The 20,127-nt window shown below is 37.4% G+C and overlaps 1 protein-coding gene across 2 annotated transcripts in view; it reads right to left on the bottom strand.

Annotated features, from left to right (window-relative positions):
- Window positions 1-16,388, bottom strand: part of IPO8 (importin 8) — a 45,700-nt gene extending 29,312 nt beyond the window's left edge. For both annotated transcript variants that reach the window (XM_062590394.1, XM_062590405.1), the window contains exons 1-7: window positions 16,188-16,388; window positions 7,801-7,882; window positions 5,494-5,650; window positions 3,100-3,258; window positions 2,048-2,204; window positions 923-1,012; window positions 30-124 (exon numbers count right to left, since the gene is read on the bottom strand). In XM_062590394.1, the coding sequence (XP_062446378.1) occupies window positions 30-124; window positions 923-1,012; window positions 2,048-2,204; window positions 3,100-3,258; window positions 5,494-5,650; window positions 7,801-7,882; window positions 16,188-16,271 (824 nt within the window). In that variant the 5' untranslated portion in view covers window positions 16,272-16,388. The remainder of the gene's footprint in view (window positions 1-29; window positions 125-922; window positions 1,013-2,047; window positions 2,205-3,099; window positions 3,259-5,493; window positions 5,651-7,800; window positions 7,883-16,187) is intronic.
- Between the last annotated feature and the right edge of the window lie 3,739 nt (window positions 16,389-20,127).

The following is a 20,127-nucleotide window of genomic DNA, read 5'->3' as shown; positions in this document are numbered from 1 at the left end:
ATTTTTAATCTGTTCATTAGCTTCATTACCGTTCAAAAAGACGAGCTACAATATGTAATGCCCACTTCTTGCATTTCCACCACACCAGCTCTGGCCTATCATCTTCATCAATTTGCAAAGTCTCCTATAAATAAACATATTTATTTCAAATTAATTGTGTGCACTCTTGAGAGAAATATTTTAAATATTCCTTACCTCTGAGTAAGCTAATAATAATTCACAGTATTACGTAAAGCTTTGGTTCTAATAACAATAGTACAACATTCAGGAATTTTTAATGCCTTAATTGGACAATAGAACTGTGTATATGCAATACCCGCACAATGCCTGTAATTTTCAAAATGATGGACCTTCAAAAAACTGAAATGCTCACATTTACTTAAATAACATATAGCAGTTAGCACTTTTGCATAAAAATCAAGCATAATACTATTCCTTCCAAAGCTACATATCCTAATCCTATATTAAAGCTATTAAAATGATGTTGAGATTGTGAAATATATTGCTAACATTAGGAAATATCAGTTAATGTTGCACTCACCCAAGAACTGAATTACTATTTTTATTTTGTTCTTCAAGAAAAGTAGAGAATGGATGAAGAAAAAGTTAGACAGAGACAAATGATGGGTTTGGGATGAGCTTTTCTTTCTTGTTTGAGAGAAACTAGTTAAAATGCTTGGAAACTTCCAAATATCCAGGATTAAAATTTAAATATTAGCACTGCTTAAGTTATTGAAACTATGACAGCCTACATGTTCTTCCTGCATTTGCATCAGAAACAGCACTTAAAAAGAACCTTAAATAGATGACATCTTAAAAAAAGAACACTTAGAAAATCTTCACATTGATCCTTCCTCAAATGCCAGCACCCAAGTATTAAAAAGTATTAAAAGTATTAAAATTTTAGCAAACTAAATCTTACAGGAGGCACATTTCTATCAATGATAGTACGGAAGATCTCCATCCACTGAGTCATAGTCTGGTTATTCACCAACTGGAGTGGCAATGCATACTGAAATAACACAAGAAAACACAGTCATGAAATACTCATTTTCTCTAAAGAAGGTAGATGTTTCTATAGTAATTATATCACCAAGAACACATGGTTTTAAGTAAAATTAAAACTAATTACGTTTTCAATAACTGATTTCATACTATTCTAATCATATCCTCCTTAGTACAATTAACAGAGAAATTTCTGAGCAAACACTATTTCTGAGAGTCCCTCGGCCTGAGAATTTACGATTCTTTTTGTTTCTTCCCCTTCTTCATAATAACCCAGCTCATTTTTAGGGACCACAGCAGTTTTGGGAAGCTGATAACATTTCAGTAAATGTACTCTATTTTGCATTCATATCTAATAAATTTTATTTCTATACAAAATCCAAAACAACACAATAATATTCAGCCAAGCATTTGGAAAATAAAATAAGATCTTTGGTTCCCTTTAGTCCTCTTCCATATAAAAACAAATTATTTTAGCTTTTTAATTTCCAGTAAGATCTTTCAGGCTGCTCCTTACACAAATGATCTTGTTGTACTTCTCATTCACTAAGAGTAATTCCTTCACCAAACTCATCTCTGCAGAAGGTCTGTGCTTCAATAAATAATTTCTACCAAATTTTCAGAAGATCGTGAGAAATGTCATCTAATGAACAGAAGTCTTAGTTGACAATTATACTACAATATGCACTACTGCCACTTTCAGAGGCTAAACAGTACGATCTAGGTACTCATATATTTTCTATCAGATTATAAATGACTGTCAGCTTTGAAAAAACAGGATTATTAAAAAACAAGATTAACAAGCTTATAGGCAGGATGTGTTTAAGTGCACAGGTTCTTTAAAAGTTTAATCTGGAGGATCATGTGACCAGTTTTTAACCAGAAAAAAATCTATAAAGATCATACTTTTATAAAAGATATTTATTGCAAACTTTTCCCATCAGAACTGGTATTCTTATTCAACGACACCCAAGTATGCACTGAAGGGGATTGCTGTCCTCAGCAAAGCAAAATTTTGGTTTTCCTGTACACAGATGCCAACCTGAACAAGAGCATAGAAGATTTTTAAGATTTGTTTCTGAAGCAGTACAGAGTAATGGGAGTTATCAGGCAGAAGCTGTATCATTTGCTGCTGAATCCGAGGCAAAAATATTTGCATTGCTGCTATAAGAGGATCTCGTTCTTCTGCTTTCTTGTATCTGAAAGGAAACAAAAAGATTGGTCAAGTTCTACACTGTGGAAGTTCTAAAGCCTATTTCCCATCAGCAATTTTTCTGTACCCTAAAAAAAATTAATATCCAGCATTCACTCAATCACCCTCTCCTCCAGCTCCCATCTCACAGTTCAAACAATTTGTGTAAATTCTCTAGCCTATAGAGAAATTAAAAACAACAAAAATGTACCTATTGGAAGGAAGGATTAATGTTCTTTGCTGCTGGATTATAAGCTCATAGGAGCAGAGACTTGGATTTCTCTGACATTCATATCGACGCCACATCCATATTGGATGATGGAACAAATAGGAGCGAATAGCTCCTTTGTTTTATCGGGATTCCCCTTCCTCCATTTATACTTCTTTTGATAGTTAGTTTATATATATGTTCTAACATCAGACAATTTAAAAAAATGAGTGAGAGAGCTCATTAAGCTTCTACTAATGCATGCTTAGCAGAAGAGTATAGATAACAGAATGCAATAGGACCATGTAACACAGTACTACATTCATAACATAAAAGTAAGAAGTAATTTGCATTCTTATATCCAGAATTTGGGGAACCTTCAAACAAAAGAAGTTATTAAAATTTAAGAAATCTTTCACAGATGGTTTAAATAGGATCAAAAGTTCAAAGCCTCAAGAAAAAATGTCAGCAAACTTGTAGTTTATTGCTGGATTCTCTGCTTTCACTGATGATACAAAGATGAGGAATAGTTTTCATTTATTTGCAGGAAAGGAAATATGTGACAATTATTAATTCCCATTCTCCATCTGAATTCCTTGTAGGACTGCTGGTGATCTTAAGAATTTCATTCTCAGCAATCAGCAGAGAACAAAAGAGCTGACTCCTGGTATCCTGATGAAGAACATCAACTTACTCATAAGTTTTCACCAGCTGATACAGGCACAGGAGGCTCCCAAGCCAACTCGCACTGTTCTGCGACTGCAAGTAGTAGCCTATCTTGTCTACTACAGCTGTCCAATGGCCAGGAAAGTCATGTTTAATGATAGCACGGAGGCACATTGTCAGTTGGGCTCTAGGGCAGAAGGAGGGAAAAAAAAAAAAATCACACTGTAAAGTAAATAAGATTATAGTTATAACATTCAATATTAAAGGACTGATACTAAATCTTTGTTTAATGGATACAATATACATATTATATCATATATATCATATGTATTTTAACAGTACTGAAAGTGTTCTGGGAGATGGCAGAGGAAAAGCACGGAAAAAGGTCCCGGAGGATTTAACTTCAAGGAAGAAACTAATTTCAGGACATTTTAGCTACGTTTTGTCTCTTCCTCCTTATTCTCCACAGCTACTAATCAGTATTAAAACAAACAAAAAAAAAATATTTAAAACCAGCTAGCTTTGTCCTTTGAAAATGAATGTTCACACTTTTACATGCTTATGAGGTTGAAAGCAACCATAAAAACATGAATCTGTACATTTTTATTAAGCAATACTCGTCTGCGTTATGATCCAAGCCAGAGTTTCCTCATAAAATTCTGTTTTTTCTACCATAGCACTTCTCAACCTTTGAGGCACACAAAGAGCAAATGAGGTAAAACATTGTACCATTTTTCTCCCTCCAAATACTTTTAGAAGTCACCCATTGTGGTGTAGAAAGGACAGGATTTTTAATTGACTGAAGCGAGGTGTAGCTAAAAGGGTTGAGAGGCACTACACTAGAAGCTGTAAATACTCTTGGTCTTGCCAAGGGATAAAAAAAAGGTCTGTAAAAATATAATCTATGATAAATTTAGTTTTCATTGGGTATCCTCTTGCAGTCCATCACATAAGGAACCACTGTCATAAATTAGTTCAGTAAGACTCTCCGCTTACTGATCCTTTTAGCTTTGTACAAACTTACCTTCCCCCTCAAGCCTTTGGAGTTTGTGCTTCTTGCTGATTTGGTTTCTTCTCCCTCCCTATTCTCACAAGCAGATAGTGAAAATATCAATATCACAGCATCATACTAGTTATAATAAAGTTTCTTTGACATTTTTACCCATGTGGCAAATCTACAGGCACAGCAGATGACAGACAGAAAATCCGTATTTCATTTAAGCTGATTGTCACAGGCTTTGTCATTGTAGATTGTTATTGTAGATTGTCATTTTAATGTCAGGACATTGAGTATCAGGTTATGAAAAGATGCCTGAATCAATTTGCCAAAAACTCCTCAAACCTCTGTGCGTTCTTTTGGATGAACTTAATATTGGTAATTATAGTATAATGGTATAGGAAACTGCATACCTTTATTATATTATGTCAGAAACGACATAAGCTTCCTTATATGGTAGCACAATCTTTGAAAGGAGTGACTATGTGTTTTAGTGGGGATTCTAATCATTTAAGTTAGAGAGTGTAAGAAAAGCTGAACTGGAAAAGACATTTTTGTTCATTTTCTTGTCAATGCAGGACCTTTTATATCCCAAGCATTCCTGACAGGTGTCTGTATAATCTATTCACAAAGACCTCCAGTGACTGGGACTCAATAGCAACCTAATGTACTAATAATGCTTCATTATTTTTTATTTAGGGAGTTTTCTCTAATTCTAATTTCAGTCTATCACTAATTTTCCTGGTAAGACTGCTGACAAAAAAAAAAAAAAAAAAAAAAAAAAGAGGCATCTTTGGGCACCTGGCACATGGGGAGGAGGAGAAAAGATTTTCTTCCAGTTTTCAACGACAAACATCCATACACTAGAGACTAATTCCATCCCATCAGTCTCATTTTACTTAAAGCAGTAAACCATCATAAATCATAGTAAGTCTGTGAATCTTAACTATTCTTCCAATAAAAGGAAAACAACATTTCTTCATTTTTCTAACATCTTAACAAGAATGCTGAACACATTTAAAAAAAACTGGAATTACATACAAAAGTTGCAAAAGCAATTGAGAAAAGGGCTACTAGAAAAAACAGATCTTGGACAGTATTTCTCTGAATGGGTAATTCTGCATTACAGATAGCTCTCTATCTGCTATCGATCAGCAAAATAGACAGGATATCGCTAGAGCAAGTTTCAGAAGCTGCTTTAAACTGCACCATAAAAGGATAAAACACATCTGTGCTCTTAGCCAGGTTAATACATTTCTGAAAAGTAAGTGCACATAAATATGGTAAAACGGATTATTATTATTACATTTCCAAAACAAGTACACATTTATTTTTCAAGAAATAAAGATTCTCACATTAACTATATCTAGACAAGTAGGTCTGAACACCTGACCTTTAGAAATATTTCTGCACAACATAACATACCTCACTAAGTCAGGAGAACGAATTATTCCTTCTACAATGTTATCACGAATCTGTTGACGGTCATTTTCATGAATGTTGAATGGAAACACTGCTTCTCCAGGAGGTGGTTCACGGTCTGGCCAGTACTGTGTCACCATATTCTTTAGGTATATGGCAGCTAAGTATAAGCATTGTGAAAATAATAATTTAGATTTAATTCTACAAAATCTCCATATCACTCTGTGATTAATATGTATGTACTACAACTGAAAGTAAAAATGAGCAGAAAAGATGACTAGAAACAACTATAGGTTAACAACACTAAGCACAGCTGAGTCGGAAAAAAGGTTTTTTCATCATTACAGACATCAGGCTTAAGTGTTTCGTATTAAACAGAATAGGGCAGTATTTCTGTCAACTTCTATTGGGATATATTCTTCATTGCAACAGTCTTGCATGTGGAAATAATATTCTATCATTCTAGACAAGCAAACAAAAATCTACTTATCTACATTTTTACTCACCTTCACAATAACTACTCAGACTCAGTAAGTGAAGTTTTGGAAGGCTCATTTAAACAAATCATAGCACACACAGATAGGACATTTTGCCTGGGGAAATGCCCAGTTTGAAACTGGCACACAGCCTACCTTCTATTCAGACAGAAATGTTTGTTGTAAATTCTCTAAGCTTTATCTCAATATTAGGATTTCCCATAATCCTTTTGAATTGTTCCTGACTATCTCACATGCAACACCATGAAAAAAAAAGTTAATCTTCAACTGAAAGTAAGCAGCATTTATGCCTCAAAATACTAAAATGCCTGTAGATTTTTTTAGCAAATATAAGAAACATGGTTTAAGATATTAAAGGATTGTTCATAAAAAACTGCTATCCCTTTACTCTTTTGGTTGATTACTTACAAGGGACTTACTTAAAGCACAAATAAGATATCCTTGGGCATAATCATTCTTCTTGGTTATGATAAACTACAGAGTACAAAAACATGTAGTTCGTTTGTAAAATATTTTATAGGAGAAAGAGAAAAAACAGTTCTTTTTCTATGACATGCCAGAATATTCAGACAAAAGCCAAGTTCAGGAAGACCAGCCCAGGATTTTAATATACTTTATCCACAGATCATGATGGTGTACAAATTCTTGGCATTTTGCAAAATCCCAGTGAAATCTATTGAATTACAAATTCAGTTTAAATGTGCTTTTTTATTTTACACCTTCGCTCAGTTAAAATGCTGAATTATGTTCTATATACTTGCTGAATATTTAATGAATGATACTAAAATAAGATTATTATTATTTCATCATTTTATTTTTACTATTTTATGAAAATGAATTCTGGATTAAGCATCAAACTTTACCCTAGAATGGTTTAACAATGCCATCCAAAGTTGGATTTTCTTTGATAATATACATGAGAGCATGACAAACAGCATATGTCAGCATGCTTTAACACACTCAGGGGATTAATCTATCACAGAAAAAACAGTGCTTCTACGGGAAATGCTTTTCCACAGGATAGAACTGTGAATGCAGCAATATTCACCTTCTTCAAAAAGCTGAATATTTTCTATATCTGTAAAAAATATTGCATAGGAGTAGTTAAAATAGATTATGAGAATTTAGAATCTGATCCTACACTAATGCATGTCCTAAAGTTAACAATATCTCCACACCTGACATCGCACATACTGTTAGGCAATCTTTCTAGAGGTGCTCAGACTGTAAGTTTATGACTTACTTTTGATGTGGCCTTCCTTCATATCTACTTTTGTGAGTGGACACCACAGATACTAACTAAGCATACTTGGGTACTCTTGACCTATAAACTATGTTTTCCTTTTTAAAACACTTCCACTTTTCTAGGAAAAAGGATTCAAACAGAAAAACATTCATTCAAGAGATCCACTTTTTTCTTTCTTTCTTTCTTTTCTTTTCTTTTTTTTTTTTTTTTTTTTAAACACCTTGGCCTCTTAGCTTTGTCACTGTTCCTGAGAAGAAAGCAGAATATTTAAGGCTCCCTGGATACTCAGTTTTGACCAGAAATCATTCTCCTTAATATTATAGTAATCTAGTAGGCATCACTACAAACACAGGGAAGCCAAAGCAAAACTCTACCCCATACCCATGGTTTTATCTGACTTTTATATAGGAAAGAAATTATGTAGAAAAGTTGCCCTGCTGAATCTTTAAATTTCCATGGTCAGAACAAACATGAAGTTGCTTACATCACACCAGCTCAATACTCTGTTGTAATAACAAACAGACTGACATTATATTCAAATAAAATGAAACAAGAATTTTAGCTCACCTGCTTGACGTACTGGAAATTCAACTTGATCCGATACTATGATTTGCAGTAGACTTGGAGCAAAATTGATGATCTTATAGGACTGAAATACATACAAAACAGTTAGCAAATCACTGTATTTGAAGAGGACTGTATTACTAAAAGCTGAATAAGAAGTACAAACTATGAATTTCACATCGTGTCTCTGACATTCCTTGTGAAGTATGAAAGAAAGGTTCTGGAGCTTAGATTTTCCAAATCAGCAGCCTTCCATATAATTATTTGTAAAAATGGAGCGTATAATGGCACATACATGGAAGAAGTAACATGGCAAAGCACTCTAGTAAGAGATTAACAATAATAAATATTTAAATAATTCTTACTATGCATAATGAGAAGTACTATAGATCCGTCTTTGAATTATTTAACTTTGCTTAAATAAATTAAATGGATATTGACTCATTTCATCAATGACTCATTTCTTCATGAAATTGATTATGGTTTAATAGAAATAATGAATTTTGAAAAGCTTTTAAAAAAATTTAAGTTATTTTCATGTATAAATAGCATCTACATGAGCCATGTGCTATCCAGCTATTTTTTTAAACTAACTGAATGTATAGTACATGATAATAGAAAAAATTAAAATTGGGGAAATATAGTGGAATAACCATTTTTGATTAAAACCAAGTGTAGACAGATAACTTTTCAAAATCCCTAACTTTCCTGGGAACTTATCAAACACTGCATCAGCTGCACAGCTGAAAAAATTCAAGAGAAAGTAACACTCACTGAACTTCCGAGCAAAGCATGCCAGATTTAAAAGATGTGAAAATCTGACAGTATTATACTGCTGTCGCTCAACAGGGGTCCTCCTATGTGAAGGATCGTTGACTCAGCATGGTGCAGCTACTACTAAGCTTTGGCAACATCAGTAGTTACTAGTAGGTCAGATCTGTCATCGTTTAGATCCATGAGCTTGATGTTCAAAGACAGATGTTTCTTGGGGGCCAAATGGCAGACATTTTCTTTATTTCACCTTTTATAGCATTTCTTTTCAACCAGATAAGGTCTGACAGCTCTTTGGTTATTTCCAGAGTTGCACTTTATAGTATACTGTATCTTTCACATCCAAAAGCTGCAAAATAAGTATGCTCTTCATGTGCTGAATTCCTTTACATAGTAAGAGAAAATTACATAGCTTTCATGATGACCTAAGTCTAACAGCTGTAACACAACTCTAGCATCCAGTAATTTGCCAAATCACTTAACTTTCTGGCCCTCATTTTACTCATTGTAATGACAATGTAATTCTAACCTACTTCGTGCTCATTTATGTTTACAGATCAATCTGGGATCCCAGATAAAAGCAGTAATGGCAGATCAAAAGCATACTCTCCTACAATTCCCTTCACTGTAAACTTTAGTTACTTATAAACACTGCTCAAAATAAAATAAAAGTTGTAATAGAAAGCACAGAAAATCCATTTATCTAGGGATGCACTGAAATATTAACTTTCAAAATCAAGTGGTTGAAGCATACTGGATTTCAAAGACCATCTTTTAATCAAGTATATTGGAGTCCAAAGTCTGTCCTTCAATCTTTACAGGGCAGAATCTCTACAGCATTGGTACATTCATTGGTGCGTTCAAACCCACGGGTCTGAGGTATGCCCTAGCAGTCTCCAACACTCTATGCAACTTACAGAGACTTGAGGAAAGCACACAGAACCTCAGTAGTGCAGAAAACCAAAAATGTGTACAACCTATAACTATCCTTTTTTCTTCTAAGTGATGCCAACGTGCTGTCCTCAGATCCAATCTACACACAGCTTTTACTGCTGTAATTATATATTATTGTAAGTATATTATTTTTTTTTCTTTTTTCCTCCTGCAGTAATCCTACCACTATCACATTCAGGGTGAAAACAGTGATAGCAGTATAAATTATTCCTCCTTCTCTATGCAAAATGCTTTTACTGAATCTACATTAAAGACCCAGCTACTCCAAGGAGCTTTATTACTACCACTTGTGTTGGCACACAGCTGCTATCCCTGAAATTTTTCCAGAATATACACACATATGGTTATTTGGCCTGCACAGTTCATCTTCTCAGCAAGCGCCTAGTGCAACAAAAGACACATTACACAGAAGATACGCAGAGTGTCGCAGAGGAGGTCCCCTTCCTATCAGCACACTCTTAGGAGGGCTTGTTCACGAAACATTCGAAATACCAGCACCCCTAACGAGATTGCAGGAGCACAGTATTAAATTCCCACTAAATCCTTATATTCCATGTTATTATCTTTACTTTTACATTATGATTTTTAACAATACCCTAATTTCCTCATTCAACCTATAATTCACATTTTCATATAGTATCACTTTCTATCATCTCATTATCAGAACCATGAAAATGTTGTTTAGATCAGAGTTTGTGTATCCATTTCAGAAACAAGACACCTGATTCTTTTATACTTGTGAAGCTAAAATACCACAGGGCTCATTTCTGTAGCACCAACCCAGTCAGGAAAACTACCCACTGCTTGCAATTTTCAGAACAGAGGACTTTGCAAAAAGCTGTATGCAGCAACATTTTTCCCATACCAGCACATTCTCATTGATTTAGTTGTCATGCTAATTGTGAACTTGGGATTTATCCTATCCCTCCCTTGCTTATGAAACCATATAACAGGCATCTGGGCAATAGCAGCTAAAGCTGTAAGTATCCTGTGAGCAGGTGCAGAACAACTGTCAAATGTGCATCATGTAAAATGAAAAGACAAGGAAGAGATCTCAGAGCTGGATGAGTTCAGTAAGAGAGTTATTTGTATTGTTATAGCTGCACACAAAATCATACATAGTATTTACAAACTGAGAACAGGAGCATTACCAGCCCCATGAAGGGAATGCAGAGCTAGCTGCTGATTTTCAAGAGCTGTACACAGGAGCCACAACAAGGCACCAGATGGCTGAAAAAAAGACCTTCAGCAGAACTCTGATAACACCCTATTTATCTAGCAGCACACTGCTTTGTATGAATTTGTAAATAAATCCATTTGTGTTGCATTTACATTTTAATGATTTGGTAAAACTTTCTATGAATGTTATGATCAATGGGGGCATGTTTATCTTGAAGGAAAAAGTGAATAAAAAAATAAAAAAAAACTTTGAAAAATAAATTTTTAAAGAACAAGATTATTTTAAAGCTGTGTAAAACACATATGGACTATTCTTGCATGAATCACAGACCCAAGCAGTTACATTAAAAAAAAAATTTTTTTTAAAGAAATCACATTTAATTTCCGTTAGAATTAAGATGAATGCATACAGCAATGCGTAAGTCTAGCAGCAAAGCTGGAAGAGGCACACAGCTAAGCATTGAGAAGATATCACTGGGTATATTTAAAGCAACAACCAAGGAAATGAGAATGTCCCAGGTGTCTTGTTCCATCTGTGTTCACTGCCTCAGGATCTGTACACTGGAGCTATATGTTTCCCTGCACTCTGTTCTTCCTTTTGCCTTTGATCTAACATGCATTTCTTCCATTCCTCAACATCACAGCTGCACTCTTCAAAACACATCCTTTCGTGCCTATTTCCTCTTCCATTTGATCTCACATACAACAGATGCCATCCAAGAATGCCTCAGATGGGGTCACTGAAAAACAGCAAGATGAACACCATTACATGTAAACAACTAGAACACTGGGAGAGATGAGCAAGAAAAATACGTACAAAATTGGATCAAATGGCTCCCTAAATGGATCTAAAGTAAATACTTTTCAAAGCTATTTAGATGTGGCTCCCAGAATATCATTCATTACATGCTACTAAACTTATTGAAATAAGTTGCATCTTGCTTGTTGCATCATCAAAAGCCTAAAGCAAGCAGCTACTCAGTAGTCACATTTGTCAGTGATCTTCCCACTATGGTAACAGCAACCACTTGGGCTGACTGAAGAATGGCATGGGAGGATGTTTCTTCCTCTGCAGGACAACAATAATGAAACAAAGAGGAGTCTTCTATCCAGTTTTGCAAGCCAAGTCAGGACCATCTTTCTCTGTTGGCAGTAAACAATAATTCCTTCTTTTAAAACTCTGAATCAAGTATGACACCTAAAAAATGATTTTTCAGCTCTTGAATTAGAAAACCAAGGCACTATATTTTTGTTCATAAAGATAAATACACAGGGAAAAAAATGTAGTCTGGGTATCTAGGCAATTAACTGTTTGCAAAGATTATTTTAAGGCTTTCATGTATTGAATTGAGTTGAATGTTCTACTATCTGTTTTACTAAGCTTTATTTTCTGCTTGCTATGCATCAAAAATGTGTTACTTATAAATTCTATCAGTCTTTTTTACACTTGGGAATATTTTTGCAGTTGCTAATAGTATTCGCTCTTGTTTTTTACATTAACAATCATGGGCAGGTTGTTAAAATAAGCTAGTACTTCGAAAGGCACTTTCTTCTTTCCCTGCCTACATGCAAAACTACTCTTTTGGGAGGCGGAAAAAAGCAGTGTTTCCACACACACAGTGAAGATAAAGGTGCATAAGAACATTTACTCTAGCTTCCTTCTTCTGTGGGTTCTGTTGCTGAACTCCTCCAGTCTTGAATAAACTCTGCTTTCCACAGAATTTCTAACATGCAAGTCAATTTCCCCATCAAATTTGTCTTGAGTACGAATATCTGAGATTCCTTCCTCTTGGTAACATGAGATGCTTATTGAAACTTCCACAGATCCCTGACTATTATGATACCCAGCTCAGCAACGACATGGAAGAAATGGAAGGAAGCCTAATTTTATTCTGGACTCTTCTGCTTTTTGACAGTCTTGTCATACTTTCTCTTCTCCCAGCACTGCTTGCCAGTTCCTCTCAAAGCCAAATTCTGCAACTCCTTCTCAATGTTTGAACATACATCTGTATTTCTGCCATTGTGTTCATGCTGCCCCCTTTGCCACAAGCCAAAAAAAATGTAGCAGGATGAGCTAATGAAGATTAACATAAAAAAATTATAACAGTAATCCTATCTGAATTGAAATCAGAGATGACTTTGTATGTTCACATAACCAGAAAATAATACTCCATCATATTCCAAGAACTGATGCACAGAAGCAGTATTTAGCCATTTAAACAACAAAAAACCTAAAGTGCATGAGCCATACCAAAGAAGAATAAAAGCCTATAACAGATATCAAAGAGCCATTATAGACAAGAATGTGTATGGAAATCCAGCATCTTTCTTTGACATGATAACAGACTGTTCTAGTAAGTATAGTATGATTGATAAATGTGTTCCTAAACTGCAGACCAACTATGACGTGACAGAATTGAAGGAAAAAGAAGAAGAAGAAAAAAAAAGATGGGGATGGAAAGATGCATACATTTAGAAAAATAACAGGTTAGCAGGGAAATGATAATGCTTATGCAATAGAGATTACTGATCTGACAGGAAATTACTACTCCAGTTTACCAAGAATCACATTTCAGATCAATTCCACACTTGCATCTGTGTTCAGGTCACTGAAAGAAGTGAAGTTATCTGATGACACAGAAGTTGCAGGCATCACTAGAGGGGAAAGATTAGAAAAATCCTACAAAGAACTGAATGATCTTTAGAACTAAAGCAACAGGAATGGAATGGAATAATAGGAAAAAGTACAAGGTCAGGCACTGAAGGACTAATAGGAATTCTTATTTCCACAGGAAAAAAAGGATCTAGACATATCAAGTGATAACAGATATACACACCTTTAACACAAAGGAGATAACTCATCTGATACATGCTAAAACTACATTTTCAGTAGCATTGGGCATGAGACTACCTAGAATGCTGTGAACAGATGACCAGATTTCACAAGAATGATTAATTCAAAGGGAAACAAGTGCAGAACAGAGCTGTGCTCTCATATAATTACATTTTATAAATCCAATTTTATGATAAGGCAAAGGAAATATACCTTCTTGAAGCTAAGAAAGCATAGGCTAGTAGGCACCACAATTTTCAGTATTAATATGTCAGAATGGGCACCAATGACTACAGAAACCTCTTCTAGGTAACAGACAGGATTGGCACAAATAGACAAATGGACCACAAAATTAATTAAGGTTGGAAAACGACATTCATTTCTAGCTATAGGAGAAAGAAAGTTCACAAACAACCTTCCAATAAAAATAATACAGGCAAAACAATAGCAATTTTTTAATGGAATCTTTATTCTGTTTCTGAATGAAGTTGGTGGATAATCTATAAAGTAAACAGCAAGTTCGTAAGTTTAGCTGCAACTTTTCACAGGGGCATAAACATACGGGACAGAACAACAGGTACTTTCAGATATGCTGGTGACATTTTGCAGGTAGGCAAGTTTTCATCCGCTTTAACTGCATTCAGCAGAGTTCAACATTTTAACCATATTAAAGGAGTCAGGACTATTGTAAGATTGTTGCTAAAGGACTTTCTGCACCAGTTCAAGCAATTAAGTGTCTACATAGAGACTAGTACCAGTAGGTTCTGTACAGTGTGGGAAAATCCAGACCCTAACTGGATTCAAAATTGAAAGTAAGTGCACACTGTGTATGGGCTAACACAGGACAAGTTTCACCTCAATACTCTTCAGTGTATATCAGGGGCAGCACTGCTTTAGCTATTGTATAGAATACTGGTGACTCACTGTTTTGTTTAGATAAGTGTTGTATTACCACTTCAAGCTTTTTTCTTTTTTTTTCCTCCCCTCCTCCTCCCCCCTCCCCAAAGTCAGAACAGCATCTGGATTCCAGTATTTGCCGGAACAGTTACATGTCAACACTATCATGAGACACATGGAAGTCTGACACATTGCTTTGAAGTCTTGCTTCAAAAGCACTGAAAGGCTGCAAGATGTCAAAGGCCCAAGATAGTGACATTCCTCAGAAAGAGTTTTGTTCCACTCATCCAAAATTTCATGTAAAATCCAACACTGCATTATATCAGTCAGACATACCACATTCCATTTAGCAACAGGAAGCCTATACAATGAGAGGTATGTCTTAATTTCGAGACTGATCATTAGAGAACAGAAAATGTGTCAACTATATTAAATAAAATCTCAATATCAAGCTGTTCTCAATAAATACATTTGCAATCTTGAAATTAAACATGGGTCTTTCACAAGGATGGCATTATCCATCACTGGCTTTAAAATACTGTACATATTGTGATTTTAAAACTCTTCCAAACTTTTCTTGAGCTTTATAACACTGATTAGTGACGGTAAGATAACATTAGGAGTGGAACCCAGCAATCCGGACAGCTAGTTGCTTCTTTGTTCTAAGCCTGACAAACATGCAACAGTTTGTTGTTGTAGTTTTGATTCCTGTGCAAAAGGCTACTGACAGATGCATTTATTTTCAATTTCCCCCTCAATCCTTAATACTAAAAATAAAAATAAACACTCAGCTTTTTTTAATGTGAGGCTTTTACAAAGCAACTATGCCAAATAAAGAAAAAAGGCTTGCCTGTTCATCTAGCTGTTCCTTAGAGCATTCTCAATGCCCAACACTTAATCTATTGATTTAGTAAAGGAACTTGCCAACTACTGAAGTAAGGATTAGTTATATGCAATTCAGAAGGAGTTTTAAGTTGCCTGAATAAAAATTTAAGCCAGGGTAGCAAGCCTGAGGTAGCACAGACTCCAGAGAGCCAGTTCTGACCACTAACGTAACACATCGACAAAGTCCAAAGTTGAGTTCCTTTTCTTTTCCTAGTATGGTCTATCAGATTCCATGAAATTGAATGTATTAAGGTGTTAATAACGCCATGCAATAGAACATCGAGATTGCGGCCACCGTTTCGATGGGGCACAAAAACTACGTTAGCTGCGGGACATTGTGATGTGCCACCCGCAAAAAATAAAAATTGAAAAAAAAAAAAAAATGTCTCAATAATATCTGACGCGTTTTCCCTCACCATTTTACGTAGCTGGCTGCTGCAGGGGGCAAGCCGGCGGCTGGCGGCGGCTCACACCGGGCCGCCTCCCCGCCGGCCGCTCCCAGGCGCCGCGTGGGACCGCGGGCAGCCGCCACAGCCGCCAGCCGTGCAAAGGGGGGCCCCGCACCGCACCGCACCGCACCGCCCAGCAGCCGCAGCCCGCCGGGCGGACCGTTGACAGCCCGCCCGGCGGCAGTTAACGGCTCCAACGACCGCTTCAACCGGTGCGGCCCCCCACGGGACGCGCGCGCGGGCGAGGGGCGCCGCCTGCCTCCCCCTCCCCCCCCCACTTCGCCCCCGCCGCTGCCCCTGGCGGCGGGGCCGGGCGGCCCCGTGCCGCCTGCCGGCCAGGGCGCGGAGCGGCGCGGCGCGGTGCGGCGCGGGGGCAGGGCCTGCCGCCGCGTCCCAGCCCCGGATGCCGGGTTGCCGCTCACCTGATTGAGCTCGTTCTCGGCGGCGATGCGCAGCTTGGGGTCTATGGTGCCCTTAAGAGCCTGGATAATCCTGTTGGGATCCATTTTGCCCTGCTGCCGCCCCGCTCTTTCCTTCCGTGGCCGATAGGCAGCGCTTCGCCGGGAGGCGGCGGAGGAAGAGGAGCCGGAGCCGCTGCCGCCGCCGCTGCCCCCCCGTACCACAATCACAAGCTCCTGTCCCCCACCCCCCCCCGCTCGCGCTCCAGAGCCATTCACCGGTTTGCGACAGCTGGCTATCGGGAAACGGGCACTGCTTTACGGCCGCAGCGCCGCCTTTTGGCTTCGATGTGCGGTCGGCGGCTGGAAGACGCCATGTTGTACGGAAAAAAAAAGAACCGAACCGCATCCGCTCGCAGGCCGCGTAGGAAGCTGGGCTTCCAGGGGCCGCGTGCGCGGCCATGTTGCGGTACGGAGAGCGGGAGGCGCGGGGATCGCGCGCGGCCGCGGTACTCCAAACCCTGCACAGACGTCTGCTGCCTCGCCCACGGCCCTGGGGACGCGCCTGGCCCGCCGCGGCCGTGTCTCTGTACTCCTTCCCTCTTTATCGGCACACAGTCGTACTGCGCTTAACACCCCCCCCCCCCGCTTTTCCTGCTTCCTGTGTAACTCACTCCTTTTTCTATTGTTTTTTTCAGTTTTGCTATTAGGCTCGGCAAGCGAAGGCTGCGCCGAAGCTTCCTGCACGAGCTTCGTAAAGTGCGTAACGGTACGGACACACAACGTTATTTCTGCTCTGCCTCTGAGCGCATCTGTTTGCATTACTTGTCCTCCATCGTTATATAGATCAGCGGACCCTGAGAACTGGTTTGCTTCTGTTAACGGCGCTTGGTGGTGGAAGTGGGCAGAAGATGCTGAGCGCCGGCTGCTCACGAATACCTAAAGGACACTTCTGACTCCAGGCGTTTGCCCTGCTGTGGTTCTCCACCTCTTTCCTCCTGTTTCTTCTCTTAGGTCCTAGGACCTGCAACTTAACCAAAGGAAGATTTAAACATCTGGGTAGGTGTAGGGTAACTCCTGAAGGTGCAGTTCACAGAAAAGCAGGATGCCAGAAAAGCTTCACGACTAATCTAACCTCTGTGAGCCAAATAATTCTGTTTTCTTCCTGTGAAGTTTTACATAATGTTTACAAACCAGAGAGAGATGCGTGTTGTTTATGTGGCAGAAAGATTAGAAAGGCTATTCGCTGAGGGCTGGAAGAGACAAACACGAGGGCAATTACAAGACCATACCAAGGTATTGTATAGATGCCTTAAGAACACAATTTGACAATATCTCATTTCAAAATTTATTTCGTTGCTGCTCAATTAAGAAAGAAAGAACTTGAAACATCAGTGCTTCCCTCAGCCTGAGCTGTACTGAAGAACAGTCTTCAGCAACCATGAATGCTCAGGAGTGGCCATTTATGGTAGGGATAGGATCTCTAACAAAGTGGACTAGTGGGTAATGTTTGCCAAAACGTCTTTACTGCCAGTGAATAACTTGAGCTCCTAAGTTACTTTCAAGAAAAATATTAAAGCGTTTAATACTATAATGATTTCTGACAAAAGATTTTGTTCCCTAATACTAGTTTTGCCTAGATTCAAACAACAATCTAGCTGCAAAATGAATTGCACCTACCCCAATATTCACAGACTGTGGGATCTCTTGTTATTTTTTCTTCAAATTTTGAAGAGGCATAGAAATTAGTGCTTAGTGATTAGTGCTAACAACTTCACTTTTCTGTTCTCTGTTAATGCAGCTCTAGAATATGTAGCAAGAAATTTGTCTTTTATAGGTATTTTTATTTACCTTTTTCTTTTCTTCTTAGAGGCAGGGGAGAGTATGTTCAGTAAATCTTGAAAAAATACCAAACAAAAAACAGTATGAGTGTAAAATACATATATTGCTAACTATAGTAATTTTTCATCATTTTGCTATTTTGGCTTAAGTAACAGTTAGTAAATAAAGCAAGACCATTCCAGTGAAACCCACTCATTTTAAATATCTTGAATCATTTATCAGACTAAAAATTATTTTAAAGGATTTTTAATGTTATATTTATACTTCCAAAATTAGCATACTAAGTTTAAAAGCAGTTCTGTTTTGTTTCTATGTATAAATCTGTGGTACAAGAACTCAAACATGATAAAATTTATTCCTTAAAGGATTTTAATCTTGCAAGGTGGTGATGTAAAACTTAGTAATCAAGAACAGAATATGTCCAAAGGATTTTTTTAACATTCTCTTAGAATATTTTTTCAGATTTTTCTTGGACTTAGCACTCACATTAAAAGCTGCACATTTTAACACAGCATTCACCAGAAAAAAAGTAGAAGATCCTACACGAAAGATTTTACTTTTAAGACTCACTTTTTGTGTGCCTAGCCATCCCACAGGCAATGTCAACAAGTCCCTAAATCAAGTCACATCTAGTTCAACAATTTTTATTATTTCCTTATTAATGTGTCAGCAGTGATTTAGTTGTGGATAGCATTATCACAAGCATTTTAATCTATCTTTGCAGTGTTTTTGATGCATGTCTGATATATCTTCATGGAAAACACAAAGAAGCATTGACATGGGAGAGGATATTATTTTAATAAGGAGAAGTGTAGTCCTTAATTAAAAGATTTTGATGTAACATCAAAAACTTCAGGATGAAAGTAACAATTTCTAATCAAGAACTCATATGCTTTTTTGTAAGGGCAGAGATTCTGTTAATATTTTTGGCTTCATTTACTTCAAGAACAATGGGCCTGGAACTAAATTAGAATGTCATTTTTTTTTAAAAAAATGTGGTTTGCTGCTCTGGAAAATTAGGTGGTCTGAGGCCAAAATGTCTGCAGCTTTCCTTTGCAACTAGAAGATCTATTTCTGCCTAATGCTGCTGCTGAGGTAAGATCCAAAACTAAAGGAGCAAGGAACATATACAAAGAAACTGAAGACAGATCAATGAAATCCAAGTTGCACTTGCATGTAATTATAGGGGAAAGAATAAGGATGAGAATAAAAAAGCAGAGGGAGATAAGGGAAAGCAAAGATATAAAAAAACCTCCAAAACTGTTTAGGTGCAATCTAACAGTTTTATGAAGTATTTAGAACAAGCAATCATATTTTGAAATTCAGTTGCTGAAACCAAGGATTTTTAAAGCAATATAATTTTGACCTCAAGGAAAATCAGACTAAATTCAAGACAGGAACTGCGAGATGCAACAGAAATCTACAAAAGCCTTACTTATAGATTGCTTAGAATAAATCTTTTGACTTTCAGTCATTTGAAATGCATGTAGAATTTTATCTCCATTTTATAGGCAACAGTTTTCACTGTAAAAATCCACCTATCTCCTCTCTACTGCAATATTCATCAGGAAATACTGTAATAAATATCTGCTCTTTACCCCCAAGTACCTACATAGTCCAATATGCAAATTAAAAACGCACAGAGAGAAGATGTTAAGCCAAAGAGGAACAGAAATCAGGCTGGGTAGCAGTGGAAAGCAGTGACTGGACTAGAAATTGAAGAGGACAGGGAACAGTACCAATAAAGAACTGCAGGAGAGATGGACTGGCCAGGGGAGAAAAAAGAATTAAGAGTCAATGAAATGAAGGGGGAAAAAAGATCTAACGAAGAGTTAGTGAAGCAAAAAAGGCCAAGAATAGCTGAGCTTTTTCCCCCCATCCTTTAATCTACCGTGGCCATTTTCTAGAGTCATTCTGTCTTGTTTTTACTTCATATGACTTGATTCTAAGATACTGCATAGCACACAGTCTCCACTGAAATGTCGCCAGAGGAGCAAACACTAGAATCACAAGAAGCTCTGAAAAGAGTGAAAAGGGCTTTGCCTCAGTAAGCACAGCAGAACTGTGTGGGTGCAAACTGGAGTCACTTAGACTGAAGAATAGAGATGGAAACCAGCTGTAA

The sequence above is a fragment of the Rhea pennata genome, chromosome 1 (assembly GCF_028389875.1).
Source record: "Rhea pennata isolate bPtePen1 chromosome 1, bPtePen1.pri, whole genome shotgun sequence".
Classification (NCBI taxonomy): domain Eukaryota; kingdom Metazoa; phylum Chordata; class Aves; order Rheiformes; family Rheidae; genus Rhea; species Rhea pennata.
The sequence above is the reverse complement of the archived record's forward strand: the minus strand, read 5'-3'. Positions and strand labels throughout refer to the sequence as shown.